This window comes from Thrips palmi, unplaced genomic scaffold, assembly GCF_012932325.1.
Source record: "Thrips palmi isolate BJ-2018 unplaced genomic scaffold, TpBJ-2018v1 HiC_scaffold_18, whole genome shotgun sequence".
In the NCBI taxonomy this organism is placed as follows: Eukaryota; Metazoa; Arthropoda; class Insecta; order Thysanoptera; family Thripidae; genus Thrips; species Thrips palmi.
Genome location: NW_023144627.1, coordinates 19669190 through 19684620, shown reverse-complemented (window position 1 = coordinate 19684620; position 15431 = coordinate 19669190). Strand labels below are relative to the sequence as shown.

At 43.7% G+C, this 15431-nt stretch overlaps 3 protein-coding genes across 9 annotated transcripts in view; 2 read left to right on the top strand and 1 right to left on the bottom strand.

Annotated features, from left to right (window-relative positions):
- Positions 1-1061, top strand: part of LOC117645183 (lachesin-like) — a 57037-nt gene extending 55976 nt beyond the window's left edge. For all 5 annotated transcript variants that reach the window (XM_034385186.1, XM_034385187.1, XM_034385188.1 and 2 more), the window contains one exon: positions 926-1061. In XM_034385186.1, the coding sequence (XP_034241077.1) occupies positions 926-1005 (80 nt within the window). In that variant the 3' untranslated portion in view covers positions 1006-1061. The remainder of the gene's footprint in view (positions 1-925) is intronic.
- Positions 1062-4465: 3404 nt separating this feature from the next.
- Positions 4466-8859, bottom strand: LOC117644245 (ATP-dependent RNA helicase DHX30-like). Its single transcript, XM_034383524.1, has 16 exons — positions 8649-8859; positions 8236-8570; positions 7992-8168; positions 7815-7860; positions 7596-7728; positions 7316-7526; positions 7023-7211; positions 6699-6935; positions 6317-6603; positions 6023-6236; positions 5727-5938; positions 5412-5575; positions 5163-5331; positions 4905-5085; positions 4757-4827; positions 4466-4672 (listed from the first exon to the last, which is right to left on the bottom strand). Exons 1-16 carry the CDS (start codon positions 8746-8748, stop codon positions 4489-4491), a joined length of 2910 nt encoding a protein of 969 aa, XP_034239415.1. The 5' UTR covers positions 8749-8859; the 3' UTR covers positions 4466-4488.
- A 115-nt stretch (positions 8860-8974) lies between these two features.
- On the top strand, positions 8975-15238 carry LOC117644246 (calnexin). Of its 3 annotated transcripts, none has more exons than XM_034383525.1 (12): positions 8975-9194; positions 9960-10082; positions 10164-10329; positions 10401-10696; positions 10775-10942; positions 11060-11319; positions 11396-11627; positions 11742-11882; positions 12515-12634; positions 12763-12946; positions 13049-13119; positions 13205-15238. In XM_034383525.1, exons 2-12 carry the CDS (start codon positions 9993-9995, stop codon positions 13265-13267), a joined length of 1791 nt encoding a protein of 596 aa, XP_034239416.1. In that variant the 5' UTR covers positions 8975-9194; positions 9960-9992; the 3' UTR covers positions 13268-15238. The 3 variants fall into 3 exon arrangements, with proteins under 3 accessions (XP_034239416.1, XP_034239418.1, XP_034239417.1); XM_034383527.1 differs by lacking the exon at positions 8975-9194 and adding an exon at positions 9266-9390; XM_034383526.1 differs by lacking the exon at positions 8975-9194 and adding an exon at positions 9422-9447.
- The last annotated feature ends 193 nt before the right edge of the window (positions 15239-15431 follow it).

Here is a 15431-nt window from a genome sequence, read left to right as displayed (position 1 = left end):
CAGCCTAACGCCCCCGGCCTGTGGGCCTCTGGCAGGCCAGGCAGGCCAGGCAGGCCCGTGCTGCCGAAACAACCCCCTCCACCGCCACCAGCCGACGTCGGTGCGCCCACATCGGTGGCAAGTGACTCGGAAAAATAAAAACAAACTTACAAAAAAAAAAAAAACATTTTTTTCCGACAGACAAAACCGCAGTTTTGTAAAAAAAAATAGATGTGTTCATTGCAGTAGATTATTTTAGTCTCATTAGCTTCGAAAAAAGTAGAACGAAATTAATCTAATTTTGCGGAGGATTCAATTCGGTTGGTCCCGGGTTCTAATCCCGCGGCGCGTCGTTTTCCGATACAGCCCCATTTGACGGCGTCCCCGATGGAACCCCCACCGGCCGGGCCGTGGCCGGGCCAGACCGCACGTTTGGCCGATTGGGCGGCGAGTTTATGAACGGCGCTCCGAATTAGAAACAACGCCTCGTCGTCTCGTTGGCCGAGGGAGTACCGCCATCGGCGCCATCAGGGGGAAAGAAAGGGTCGCGGCGATACCCCCCGTCCAGCCGGGCCGACGGGCCTCGCGCGCGGGGTAGAGACGCGCGCATTCACGTTCGATTCACCGACAGGTCCAGTCCGCCGAGCGAAAGGCAGCTGGTCGAAAAAGATAATGAACAGAAACTAAGCAGGTGAAGGCTCCGGTTGGTGGAGGCACCGCGCTGCAGTGACGTGTAGCGCCCGCCAGGGTAGGCCAGCCCGCCGGACAAACCACGACGTCGCAAGGCGCCCCGTGACCCTCACCGTTCCGACGCACTTAAAACCAGAAAGCACATCGGGAGTTGAAGCGGAGGGGGAGTCGAACTTTCTCGCTCTGTCGTTTACGGCAGTGGCGTAAATCGACCAATGGCGCTGCTCCTCTGACGATGCGTTGTCTCTTGTTCCAGCGGGATGCAGGACGCTGCTGCCTTTCGCCTGGACCCTGCTCATCGCCGCCGTCCTGGCCAGGGTCACCGCGCCGCTCTGAGAGCCGTGGTGAACGCCATGGTGAACGTCTTGGTGAAAACCGCGGTGAACGCCGTGGTGAGCGCAGCGTGCTGAAAGCCCCGACGATGCACTGTGGTGAAATAATGACATGGTGAATATATCGTCAAGGTGGCGCGTGCTTGGTGGTGGTGGACAAAAGTGCGCGCGTTCCCTGGTGAAAAGTGATTGGAGAGTGGTGCACACCATGGTGTTCACGTGCATGGTGAACACCGTGGCCAACGCGCGAGTGCTGGTGAAAACAATGATGAACATGTGTGCTGAAAACCATGGTGAACACGAACCGGAAAACGCCTGCAGCAACGCCATGGTGAAAGGCATGCTGGACGCGGAGGTCATTGGTGGTGGATGGGGACACGGTGATGGGGTGGTCAGCTCAATTGAACAAAATTGTGGTGAAACCAGCGTATTCTGCCCTAAGAAGAGCGCTGGACATGTAGTAACGAAAGCAACTCAAGTGGCAAAGTCTCTTTTATCATAAATGGTGAGTTAATGTAAAACCTGTCGAACGTGTTTGGAAATATTTTTAACAATGCATTCAATAGACCAAAACACCCGCATCGCGGCGCCCAATATATACGCTCGTTGTGCCTTAATGATAGGAAATATAGTTCTTGGCAAATGTATAGTAAGTTTACGCAGCTCCGGCCTGGAACGCGCATACTGCTGCACTGCAATATTGAGCGAAAGCGGCAAGCCAATCGCCACCCGGAGCGGCAGAGCGTCTAACTACATATCATTACTGTGCAAAAAAAAAGAAAAAATGTAAAAAAAATTGTCCCCGGCACGGCGATACACTGTTTAAAAAATTAAACTTCTGTCTTCAACAGGAAGAAGTACTATGTTTCTTTTTTTTTATTCGATTGTGTGCACATGTCTTACGAAATCATGCTTCTAGAAATTCTGTGCGTTCTATGTGAGTGTTGGGTAAACTGCAGACTCGAGTGCGGTGCTGATGACTGGAGCACGTAGCCCGAACAGCGACCGCTCAATACTTTCCAAATCCTACCAATTCAATTGCTTGCGTCCCAAAATTATTATTTTTTTTTGAAGCGTTGTCTCCTGTCCGCCTCGCACAGCCCGCCCGAAAGACCGCCTCAAACTCCTCGCTAAATTTCCGTTGGACTGCGCGCATACTACACCAAAGGCCCTGAGAAAAACCTGATGATCGGAACGTGCTCGTCCAGACCCGGACGGGGCGGGGCGGGGCGGGGCGGGGCGGGGCGGGGCGGGGCGGGGCGGGACGGGGCGGGGCGGGGCGAGGCGGGGCGGGGCGGGGCGGGGCGGGGCGGGGCGGGGCGGGGCGGGACGGGGCGGGGCGGGGCGGGGCGGGGCGGGGCGGGGGGGGGGGCGGGGCGGTGGGGTCGGGACAGCGCCGGTCACGCGCGAGGCGTCCCGCCTTTGCCGCTTTGCCCGCAGTTTACGCACACAGTCGCAGCGCACGCGCCTCAAATAACAACAAAAACAACAAAAAGGGGGAAAAGGCGGGAAAATTGAATGTACTGGCTGACCGGAGTTGACCACAGCCGCGCTCCCAGCGCTCCCAGAGACCGTGCGAAATGCGAGGGGAGGGGGCACGCCGGGCACGGTGTCCCGCGATCACGTAGCTTGCGCACAAAGTCACAAAAAAATATCAAAGCTATCTGCTCCCCCCCACACATTTTGTTTCTGAAAAGGGCAGTGCATCTGTACATGAAATCATGAAATTTATCGGAGCGTCGTCGCTTTAGTTTAATTTCATTGTGACTTGGGCTGCCGATGGAGGATGTCGCTACTCTAAGGTTCGTGAGCTAATGTAAGTCCGGGATGAGCAGCGCGCAAGAATGCTCTGTTTGTATTGGTGGGACGGCAGGCCGACGGCCGGCATCTCGACAGGCCGCCGCGTTTGACTACGTTTCGTTGCGACCGGTCGCGCCTCCATGGAGTCACGCGCTCGTCGAGACTTGATGTCCGATTCGACTTGGATTAAAAGACGAAACCGTACTGAAGGAAATAGTATACTATGGTAGGTTTGTACAAAAGTACATATTGAAACAAATGTATTCCATTGAATGCTCATGTTTAGTTTGCGTGTCAAACGGAGACTAACCAGACCCTTTACTCTTAATGTTTTGGTTCGTTGTTTATTTTAAATTGTGCATGTTCGTGAGTGCGTGTATTTTGTGATGTTTTGTGTGCGGTTACGTTTGGCATGCTCCTGCAAGCATGCCTACGAAATGTTGTTGTTGTGTTGTAGTTTACTGTGAACAAATAAAAGATGAAACATTCCTACAAGCCTGCTTGCATCCCGTGAAACCACGAGCCGCCACGGGCCCCGAGAAATGGTTGCCTCAACGGCTGTGCCATTTTCGCACTGACAACTAATTTCTGCTTCCTGCCCTGGGCGAGCTAGGGCCAAGGGCTAGGGCGTAGGCAGCCCAGCCTAGCTCAGCCCGGCAGGACGATGTGCAAGAATTGATGGAACTGAGGGCTGCGTAGGGCGGCGCGGGGCCGGCAGCAGACGCTTGCACCATCTGCTGGACCAACTCATCAGAATACGCCCCCACCTCCCGCACTGCCTGCCCGCCAGTGCCCGCCAGCCCCAACTCTTTGCCCCCTCCCTTTCCACCCCCGTCCCTTACCCACATCAAATTGTGTCCGCATGGCCCTCCCAAAAACAGCTTTTGTATTGCCGCAAACAATTACAAAACCAAATACGACAGACGTGCGAGGACCGAGGACCCCGACGGCGACCCAAACAGCACAGCACGCAGTGCCACGCCACGCACCCCGCAGTCCCCATACCTGTCCCCCAGACCCTCCCCAGGGCCCACACCCAGACCGTTCGACTCGGCATGAAAACGATCTGTCCCTCTCGAGGACACCATCGTCGTCCCCGCCTTCCCCACGCTAGGCGCTGTCTCACTCCCACCCCTCGCAGGCAGGCATCACCCACTTTTCCCTCCCAAATGAGCGGGACAGAGATGGAAGGGGTGGTTGCTCCTAGGTGCGACAGAGAGGGAGGGAGAGCTCGCCCCGCCTTGGCTAGGCCCTACGCCTCGGTCAGGCCCCGCGTGGCCCCGCGCCAGACTGCCAGACGCTCGGCGCTACCTCTGTTTAACCCCTCAAGAATTTTCATTATCCTCCAAACTGGGAATAAAATTCTCTTTCCGCCAGGAATGACAAGCTTCCCGACCACGAGGAGGAAGAGGAAAAGGAAATGGCAGACGCTGGTTCCGTGGCGCTGGGAGGGGGCTCTCGATCCTCCCCCACCCCTCTCCATTCGTCGCTTTCCTTCGTTGGGTTCCCCGCTGCCGCTAGCGGTCACTCCTTTGTTCTCCTTCCTCTTTCCTACCTGCATTCCACGAAATAACCCTTTGTTTTTGGTTAACTTCAATTTTTTTTTATTTTTTTTAGAAATTTTTATGAAGAGCTTGATTGTATTCTTGAAGAATAAACCAGAATACACATGTACAAAGAAGATTTATTACAGGTCAGTCTCCTGAGCGAGCTCTATTGACAGCAGGTTATTTATGCAGCTAAGAAGATCAGTTCTAAATCGGCACATGAGGTTGTAATTTTCATCAGGATAGTTCATCATTTCAGTAATAACGAAGTATTCTAAGACATCTTTTAAAGAACTTCGTAGATTTTTAATTCTGGTATAATTCCTGCGAACAGAACAACATTAATTCAATTCACTGTTGTTTTTTTATACCCTAAACCGTTAAGTATTTTTGACAGGCTTTCCTTACTCTTTTGACAGAACTAACTTGACATATCTATTGCGCCATGCTCTGACATGAATAGTATCAGAATCAACGTCCTGAAAACAAGTTTTGATTTTTTACATTTATTATTTACAGACGATTAGAATAAGAATACAATAACGTTGAATCATACCTCAGTCCTCAAGTCCGATGGCGAGAATAATAACACCGACAATGGGGAAATGGTGGATGTATCATCAACAAATATCATTTTTTCCTTCCCTTGTCCCGTCAGATACATAGCAAAAGGAAAGTCCATGTTTTCAATATTGTAATTTACACTTCTTGTTGTGATAATAGCAGATTTTCCTGAACTAAAAAATAAATCCTATGTAAATGCATGAGCATACTTCATACTACACCTAAAAATTGGTAAAATTAATCTGCATACCTATCATTCATGTACTGGCTGAAAGGAGTTTTGACCCGTACAAGTAAAGATCCATAACAGTTCAAAAGAATTGATTTAACCAGCATTTCACTATCATGTTCATTCAAATCAGTTCTCTTTAAAAACTCATTCTGGCTTTTAACCATTTGACTTAAAAAAAAATTAAGATCTGTTGGACATGGAAAATAGATTAGTGTGAAAATAAGGAAACACAATGCACCAATGCTACTGAAATTGAAGAAAAATTACTTTTAGTTCTAGAAAAATGGGATCCACTGATAGCTTTGGCTTGGGCTAAGTGATCACTGGAATCATGATGGTCGGCTTTAAGTTTTCTTTCCTCACTAGCTCCGCAAAATTTTATTGGGGATTGTTCTGCACTTGCTAATACTGATACCATGGTATCAGAACATCTGAAAATATAACATACATGCTGTCATCCTATTCAGGCTTCAGTAAGGATCTTCAAATTCTGCTCAGACTATTGTTGAGGAGGCCTGCAAAGTTGGCCTCCGCAACCCTACTAAAGCAAGATACAACTTCAAACTCCGAAAACTCAATTACCTTAAAATTGCACTTTGAATCATAGCTGAAGCTGCTGGAAGTGGGGCACTCATTTTCATGGCAGCTACACCAAGAGCAGTTGGTGTCTCATCATGATGTGATAGAAATGATAGTTCTTGAAGTGTTGTGACTGCTTCAGAGATGTCTTTTTGAGATGGTGGTTGTGGAAACTCCCCAAGCAAAGCTACAGCCTTAATTTTAGGGTTAACTACCTGAAATTGAAGGGAAATAGATTCAAGTCAATCTAACATCTATACATGTCAATGAAGTAAACAGAAAAATTTTACAGGGCCTACCTTAGCCATCATAACAACAGATTCAAGGGAAGAGTTTAAAATGTGGGGTGATTCATGGTCATCCATCTGATTAAATATTTCTTCAGTGAAAAGATGATAACATTCACCAGGGCGAACTCTGCCAGCTCTGCCTCTTCGTTGAACAACATTTGCTTTTGAGATCCAGGTACTACTCATGTCTTCAGATGCCCAGCGTCCTCGAGATATCTGATTTCTAAAAAGACATTTATGAACATTTCAATTTTGTTTCTTTCTAAGAGTATTCTGATGAAGGGATTCCTATCAGAGGTATACCTTTTACAAATCTTGTGAATTCCACAATCAACTACATAAACAATATCTGGAAATGTTATACTAGTTTCAGCCACATTTGTTGCTAGGATAACTTTTCTCAGACCCTTAGGAGCAGGCTTCAAAGCGGCTGAGTGATCTCCCAATCTTCTATGCACTGGAACCACTTTTAATCCTTGTATTGGAGATAATAATTGAGTAAGTTGTGCAATATCAGTCCATCCACTGATAAAGACTAAAATTCCACCATTGGGTTTAGTGTTATGAATCCAGGTAATAACTCTCTGAGCCTGAAAATGTGATTTAAAAAGAAAATGAGATAAAGGTTGTGTGAGAGAGAAAAAGATATAATTAATGGATGTGCTTCCCAGTAAGCCTGGCCTACCAAATTTAAATCTATCTCTGCATTATTGATACTCAGACTTTTTGTATGATCGTAAAATACTGCTGGAAGATCATTAAGATAATGTGCTTGCACAGGAAATATTCGACCAGGCACTTCAATAATAGGCATTGGACCAAAAGAACTGAAATAAGATTGAAGCACATCCGTGTCAACAGTCGCACTCATGATAATGACTCTGAGGTCCTTGTTTTCTTGGAGAGCCTGCCTTAACAAATTCTGAAATACGAAAAATATAGTGAAAGATGTGTACAACATACATACAAGTTAACACATTACAATAAGATTTTTAATATTTTTGCTTACCATGACAAGATCTGTTCCAACATCTCGCAAGTGCACTTCATCTAGTACCACATGAGAAACACCTCGGAGTAATTGATTGCTACTAAATTTGAGGGCAAGTTTCTGCCCAGTCATGAACACAATCGATCCTCCAAGGACAGAGGGGCCCTTTCTCTCCATTCTCACATTATAGCCCACAGATTGTCCAACCTTAAATAAATAAATGAATAAATAAATAAATACAAATCCAGGCAATGAACTCAACAAAAAACGGAGAGATTCAAGCTGAACACAGCTTCTTCACTGAAACTTACTGTTTCCCTTCGGGAGTGGGCAACAAATTTGGCAGTTTCTTTGGCAGTAAGTCTGCGTGGCAGACACACAGCAATATTGCAATAAGCTCCACGACCTTCAGCTATTGCTTCATCAAGAATAAATTGAGGAACTTTTGTGGTCTTCCCACAACCTGTTGCACCTTTCACTAAAGTAACAGCATTATTTTTGATTGCTTGCAATATATCTTCCCTAAGAGGAGAAAAATAGGTGTTAGATGTGATAGGAAAATTTTAAATATAATGAAAACTTTGACACTACCTGTAGTCATCAATGGGCAATTTAAGTTCTCTATGTTTTGTTGGTTTTAAGGTTTGGTTCCATCTGTCAAGATCTTCTGAGGAAGGGAATGGACCACCTAAAGTTGGGTGCAAATTAGCCTTTTCAACATCGTCTAAAGATTTAAAAAAAAATAAAATATTAAGAATTTATATGACGCAACAAAAGTTATCACAAACATTGTCACAAAATATTTCTTACAATAATGCCATGTCCTGTCAAATTTTGAGAGGGCTGGAACAACATCCTGAACAAAGAATAATCAATGCAAAATACATATGATGATGAAACATAAGGTGTGGCTGGATCATCTCACTACCACAGCTCAGCAGGAACATACAAGCATATTTAATTTGGAAACATAAAGAGTAATAGTACCTTTGCATATATATCAAGAACTGAGTCCAATTCATTCACAACAGATTGATTGAGATTAACTTCAACTGTATTCATCCGTGATGTTTCATAAATCATGATAGGGCGAATTGCTTTCGTTATATGTTTGTTGTCGTACAACCATTGTAAGGCTTCTCGACAAGTTTTTCGTAAAGCCATCTGTAGAAAATGATAAAATCAAAGAATCAAAATAAGTCGACTGAGCTCTGAAGGATGGTTGACTCACCTTCTTTTCCGTGGCACTAGCGGTGAATGTTCGGGTCTCTGGCCAGTTCAACGTCAATTCAACCTTGTTGACATTAGAAGGTGTTAAAAAGGATGAAGAGACGGAAAATATTGGGCTCATGTCGAACTTGTCTTGCATCAGTTTGTTTAAAGCCTTTAGGTCCTGAACAGGAGTAGGAAAACGCTCTTGATTTACTTCTACATTCTCCTCCAAAACATTCGGATTCGCGTGGGCAACATGATACTGTCGGTACTCTAGTAAAGAGGAACTACGCCGTTTGTCACAGTTGTAGCAAAGGGCAAGCCTGTTTCGATGTACAACTGGCCATGTTATGTCTGCGAACGAACAAATGGTTAACATAACCTACCAATCGACTTAATTCACACCGCTACTATCACTTTCATGACACGCACTTTGAGATGACAGTCCGCTGACTTGGGAATAATTGATCAAAGTTCGACCAAGAGCCCATCTGGCGGAGCCAGGCCCAAGTTTTGTCAGTAAAAAATGCATTGTTTGGTGCTTTTTCCCATCACGCTATGAACATCACGCACTTCACGCACCCTACGCACCCCACTGCAGACTGCACTGCACTTTGCCGCCGCACCAATCCGCCATACCGTTGTTCTAGAATCGGAGCGAATATTCTCATCATACACAAGTTCACCAACTTTGCTTTGAAAGCGAGTGTAGAAACGGTGTCAGGAAGGAGAGCTTGTTATCAAAGCGTACTGACGTACCCGTCGATTAAGATATCTCCCTTTTCCTATCCTCTTCCAGTCAAACTCTTGTCGGCCGTGGGTTTTTGCAAGCTAGGTCTGTTGGCACGACTAGGCGTCCGGCCAACTGTTTGTTTGTGATTGGTCGGGACGCGGACGACGTCTTCTGAAGCCCTGCGAGTCGGAGTCGAGTCGTCTGATGTGGGGTGGCCGGCTCGCTCTAGCCGTGTTTTTCGTCAGGTAAATTTGTCAATTGGTTCGTCAGTAGATTCCCTTCCATTTTCCCCCTGTCTGGGCCGGCACTTTTTCTCGCTTTGAGTCCCGTTTCGCTTCATTATTGATCTCCATAGCAACGTAACCTTGTGACTTGCTGGAAGTGCAGTGCAGGCAAAGCGACTGCCGTTGCCGTTTGCTCTCAACATTCCTCGCCACTCACGTAATCCTCTCTCTTTCCACACCTTTAGTCACTCAAGTATTTACTCACTTCTGAAAGGTGTGCAAATATTCCCTGCCCGCTTGTCCGTGCACCTGTTAATATTGAGTGCTGTCCTATGAATGATCTGTGGAATGTCAGGCGGCCGCTTATTAGATTAACAGTTTGCTCAAAATTACATTACCTTTTCGTCCGATTTTCTCTCCCTCCGTACTGTTCGTGTTTTGGGACTTTCCTGTTTAGTTTTCACGCTTAGTTCGTTCTCGGTTTCAGTTAATATTTCTGAATCTCTGATAATTGTTTTAGAAACCCATGTTCATTTGACTCTCAAAATGAATGGCAATTACTTACGTACAATCGGGTTTTGAATAATATTTATTTACGTAGGCAGTTGTTCTCTTCTCATTGCTTCGTGTTTGTTCTGTCCATGATGCAAATTCCCACCTCCTTTCCTCTCTCTTCGATGTGGTTGTGTTGTTACATAAGACTAAGTTTGCTATTGTTTTGTAATGTTTAAAATATGGTTATGTTTCTTACATGATTGGTGTCATGCCCTGTTTGTTTCTCTGCAGGCTATTTGAAGAAGTTTCCGACTCCAGCTAGCGATGGATCAGTGCAGGCTGCTTTGCCTGCTCCTCTTGGGTGCCGTGCTTGTTGCACATGTACAGGCTACCGAAAGTGAAAGTGACAATGAGGTGCTGATAGTAATGGTTTTTAACTTGATACAGAAATCCATAGTGCCGCAATCAATATCGGTGTTTGCTTCTATTCTTTAGGATGTGACAGTGGAAGTTGAAGAGACCTCAGATTACTCTAGTCCGCAGCCAAGTGGTAACTACTACTTTGCTGAACACTTTGATGATCCCCAAGATTTCAAGAGAAAGTGGGTCCTGTCAGAAGCTAAAAAAGAGGGAATAGATGAAGATATTGCCAAATATGATGGTAAGTTTATAATAAACCCTACTAAGTTTCACTGTGTGAACCATCTTCTAATTGTTTGTTGTCATCTTTAGGTGTATGGGAAATTGAAGCACCAGTACGAGACGGTCTAAGTGGCGATTTGGGCTTAGTTTTGAAGTCGAAAGCCAAGCATGCCGCTATATCATCTCGACTAAAGAAACCATTTCACTTCCATGACAAACCGCTTGTTGTGCAGTACGAGGTTCTCCTGCAAGAGGGTCAGGAATGCGGAGGCTCTTATCTGAAACTTCTTTCCGCTGATCCTGCCATCAGTGATTTACGCAACTTCCAAGACAAAACCCCATATTCTATCATGTTTGGCCCTGATAAGTGCGGAAATGATCACAAGGTAAGACTTCTTCACTGTCCTGTTTCAGTTTTCTTTTCTAGCTCAGTGCATTAATTTTGGTTTGTCAAATCTCCGCAGCTGCATTTCATCTTCCGTCACAAGAATCCTAAGAACTTGACATTTGAGGAGAAGCACTGTTCCAAGCCCAAAGAGAGGCTGGAAGAACCCTTCAAGGATAAACAGCCTCACCTGTACACACTGATCATCAGGCCTGATAATACCTTCCAAATCAGTGTAGACCACAAGGTAAGCACTCTCCTGGACTGTCTTTTTCTTCTGTATAAATTTTACACTTTGCGGATTTTGTATTTTGGCTCATCAGTTAACAATAAATGGTTCCCCAATGTTAATTATTTTTTCTAGATTGTGAAGGAAGGCAGTTTGCTGGAAGATTTCACACCTGCTGTCAACCCACCTGCTGAAATTGATGACCCTAATGACAAAAAACCAGCCGACTGGGATGAAACAGAAAAGATCCCTGATCCAGACGCTCGAAAACCTGTTGACTGGGATGAATCTGCCCCTGCTCAAATTCCAGATCCCACTGCATCCAAACCAGATGGCTGGTTAGACAATGAGCCAGACATGATTCCGGACCCCAATGCCGAGAAGCCAGATGATTGGTAAGACATTTTCAGGCTGTTTCAAGTTTTGGCTCTGGTCTGTTTATGTCAAATTACAAAATTTTGTCTTCTTCAGGGATAATGAAATGGACGGTGACTGGGAAGCTCCTCTGATCCCTAACCCTCTGTGTGAAAAGGCTGCAGGTTGTGGTGAATGGTCACCTCCAATGATCAACAACCCAGAGTACAAAGGGAAATGGCGAGCTCCCCTCGTACCCAACCCCAACTACCAGGGACGATGGAAGCCTCGCCGTATTGCTAATCCTGATTTCTTTGAAGACAAACATCCATTCAGAATGACATCCATTGTACGTCATCCACAGTTTGAATGTCCAAAGCATTTTTTTTCCCTTTTCATTATTATCTTTATTATGTTATTGTTTGAAAGGCACTTGACTAACCCTATTCTGTTTGTTTGACAGGCGGCTGTTGGATTTGAACTTTGGTCCATGTCTAACATGATTTTGTTTGATAATTTGCTCATCACTGATGATCCTTCTGTGGCTGCTGCCTATGCTGCAGATTCATTTGATCTCAAACGCAAAAAGTTGGATTTGAGTGCTGTAAGTATCCCTCTTGCTTTGCTTATGCAAGATTTCATTTACTCAAGCTTATTAAAATGTTTAACTTGTGGCTGTGGTGTACTCTTTTCTTTGGAAAAAATTATCAGTGAGTCCAACCAAGGTACACCAGTTTCAGCTTTCATTTGGGAGCATTTTTGGTCTATTGGACCAGTGTCTAACCTTGGTTCAGTCAAAGTTTACTTCCACAATTATTTTCCAAGTTGATCTTGTTTTTGGCAACAGAAAACAGTCTGGACTCGTGTCATGAAGTCTATGAACTACAAGCCAGGATGGTGGGCTCTGTACTTTTTGTACATTTTGATTCCTGTCTCTGCTTATGTGTGGTATCTATGCCGACAAGTGAAGGAGGTATACACAGTTTGTGTGCCCCATTCATAGTGCTAGTTTACGACAGATGGACTTGGCCCAAATAAATGCCCCTGCCAGCTTCCTGTAAAACTCTGTAGCCTCCTCTCGATAATGCTTCTACTTTGGATCCTTCCATACCATTATTTTGTGGTGTTCCAAAATGATTGATTGCAGTTAAAATGACTGAAGCTGTAATGATTTGTTCTCTAGGATTCACTTGCACATCTTCATGTTCCTTTAAGTACTTTGTATATGCCCCACAGGAATCCTTTGTTACAAGAGTCATAAACTACACCAATGAGAATCCCTGGCTGTATGCAGTATACATTGTAGCTGTTGGTCTCCCCCTTGTTCTTATTGCCGTATTTTTCTGTGGTTCATCCGTAAGTAGTTTTTACGTTCTAGATTTTTTTTTTGTCCTATCAGGAACATGTTTGTTCAGTAGAATAACCTTCTTTTTGTGTTTATCAGTTACCTCTGAGATGTTGTCCAATAAATATTTTATTTGTAGGAATCTGAAGAAATTAAAAAGGCAGCTCGGGCAAAGAAGACTGATATGGATCTGCCTGATGATGTGCAAGATGCTAATGAACTGCAAGATGAACTGCAGGATGACCAGCAGCTACAAGGAGACGAGGAAGATGAAGAAGAAGACGATGAAGATGGGGATGGGGACGGCGATGAAAGTGAAACCGGTAAGATTCTTGACGGATTTCTATACCTAGTAATTGAAACACCAGAGATACATTTTTAGAAATCTTTGGTTTATTGTTCAAATATTTGTTTCTTTTTTACAGGCACAGCAGCAACATCATCTGAAACTAGCAGAGCATCAAAGAGCCAACTGGACCTTCAAGAGCCAGATCAGGTAAAGTAAAGGGAAAAGAAGGCCCTTTAAAAATAATGATCCTGGAACTTGTTTGTTGATTTGTTAATTTGTTTCTCCTTCTCAGACCACGGAGGGTTCGGGTGATGCTCCTCGTTCTCCAAGGAAGCGGCGTGCCCGCAAAGACTGATTTTCTTCTTTTACCACTCGTCTGGACCCACGCCATGGTAGGTGGTGACGCTAGGGGAATCCTTGGTAGATTTTGCTTGCTGTCCCCTATCCTCCATCCTACCCACCCCCACCTCCTAGCCATGGACATGTGATACATGCAGCCTGTTGTTTCTAAGTGTGCGTGAGTGAGCCAGTTTTGCTGGTGTATGATCTAGCTTCCCATCCAAGGGTGTCTGTCACTAAGCCTATTTAAATGATCTGCATTAATGGCTAAGGTTGAATTCGTTGTAACATATGAGGGATAAGGGTTGCATCTACAGTGAATGGTATTTTAAAATCTTATAAATGAACGGTGTTTTCTTCTGATTGCCTCGTTTTAATCCTCAGATGACTTGTTGAATTTTTCCTAGGTTGTCTGTCTTAGTTCTTTTATTTTGATACACAGTGTGATAGTGGATGGAAAGGTTTCACTCTTCTCATTAGACTGCATTGAAATTTTTCAATTGGTCTCAAGTGATAAATACACTGTCTAAAATAAAAGAGTAGTGAGTTGGGTCAGTTTTTTTAATTATCTTATCAAGTAATGTAAAGGTATTTGTGGACCTGTTGCAGTAATACGATGTTACTGCACTTTTCCACACTGGTGTTTTGACTTGTGTATTATTTCAAACGCATTTTAGACCATTGAACAAGACTGTTTACTGTGTAGCAATGCTTTCCTTCATAAGGAAATATTCCAGTTTTATTTAGAAAATTCATTTGAGGTGACACAATAATTTACTGTTGTTCTTTTAAAATTCCATAAACTGCATAATGTTTGTTAGCTTCCTTGCAAGGGTACAAAGATTTATGGTTGAAGTTAGAAATCTGTTAGTCTTGAAGATTTAATGTATATTTTAAAACCTGATAGTAATAGTGCGTTGATTGTTGCTACAGTGACTTGATACTTGATACAGTATTCTGTTTATTTGCTTTAACACAGTTCAACACCAGCTGTGATTGCTACCACCACTTAAAATGTGCATTGGATGAGCATCAAATTTTCTGCTTTTTGGCAGCATGTATTTTTATCTGACCAATGTTTCTGTTAAACTTTCTCGGGGTATCAGTAAAACTATTCTGGATTGCCACAAATTTAATTATGTTCAATTTGGTTCATGTAATCAACATTCATCAATATATGATTAATACTCTGTGTGTTTTAGTTTATATGTTTCAATACTTACTGTATTGTTTATGCTTAGAGATGAGCTGTTGACTAATGTAAGGAGATCTAGGATTGAAAATAACATTTCAGTACTGGTGGGGAATTCGTTTTCCGCCTAACATAAGATTGCTCATTATATATGTTTCATGTGTCAGGCAAATGATTTCTTATGCATAATGCCTTTTGAAAAGATAAGCTCCTCGCCTAAATTAATAATAAGGTAAGACATGCTGTTGACAATAAAGCAAAGTTTTTACGCATATCGTAGGTACTTGAGAATGTTGCACAGAAGCTTTTTCCATATTCTGCTGTTAAAAAATACAATTCTGGATCTCCTTAGGTGTAAGTTAGGTTGACTTGACCATGGACATTGCAATATTTAGTCAAATAAAATTCCCAGCTCAGTTTGTCATTGTAATTAATACAGTTCTACTGTGAATTATTCACCCTTTTTTTGTACTGCAATGTTTGCTTGCTTGTTAAACTTTCAAATGTTCTGCCGGTGGATCTTGTCAGTTTGAGGCAGTGTGTGTGAGTCAACACTGATTGCTTCATTGTACTACTTTATATTTTATCGCAAGTCATCCTCCTTCTTTTTCCAAAAAAAATAAATAAATAATAATTTATGGTACATTTCATAAAGGCATGAGTGAGCTGTTGTTTTTATAGATCTAGTCATCATGTTCATGTAATAATATGTGTACAACTTTTCTTTCTTACTCATGCCTGTGTTGTAATTGAATACCTGAGAATCTGGGTGTAGAATAAAATATTCAATCAGTATTCTGACCTTTTTTTGAGTATGCCATTAGATCTAAACAGAACACAAACACACCGAATATGCAAGGTGATACACACTCTCGCAAAGGCTTGCTTTAGGTCCAAAATGGTCCATGAAATACTGTCTGGACAGAAAGAGACTGTTTAGGGCCCATATGGCCCAAATGGCCTCAAAATAGAATCGGGAGTCACAAGG

Excerpts from the sequence above, each read along its gene's own strand:
- LOC117644245 (XM_034383524.1), bottom strand. The coding sequence starts at position 8,748 with ATGCATTTTTTACTGACAAAACTTGGGCCTGGCTCCGCCAGATGGGCT. Across the intron at positions 8,169-8,235 it reads CTAGTGCCACGGAAAAGAAG|ATGGCTTTACGAAAAACTTG; the intron begins GTGAGTCAACCA and ends CATTTTCTACAG. Across the intron at positions 6,237-6,316 it reads ATTCACAAGATTTGTAAAAG|AAATCAGATATCTCGAGGAC; the intron begins GTATACCTCTGA and ends ATGTCTTTTTAG.
- LOC117644246 (XM_034383525.1), top strand. The coding sequence starts at position 9,993 with ATGGATCAGTGCAGGCTGCTTTGCCTGCTCCTCTTGGGTGCCGTGCTT. Across the intron at positions 11,320-11,395 it reads GCCGAGAAGCCAGATGATTG|GGATAATGAAATGGACGGTG; the intron begins GTAAGACATTTT and ends TGTCTTCTTCAG. Across the intron at positions 13,120-13,204 it reads ACCTTCAAGAGCCAGATCAG|ACCACGGAGGGTTCGGGTGA; the intron begins GTAAAGTAAAGG and ends TCTCCTTCTCAG.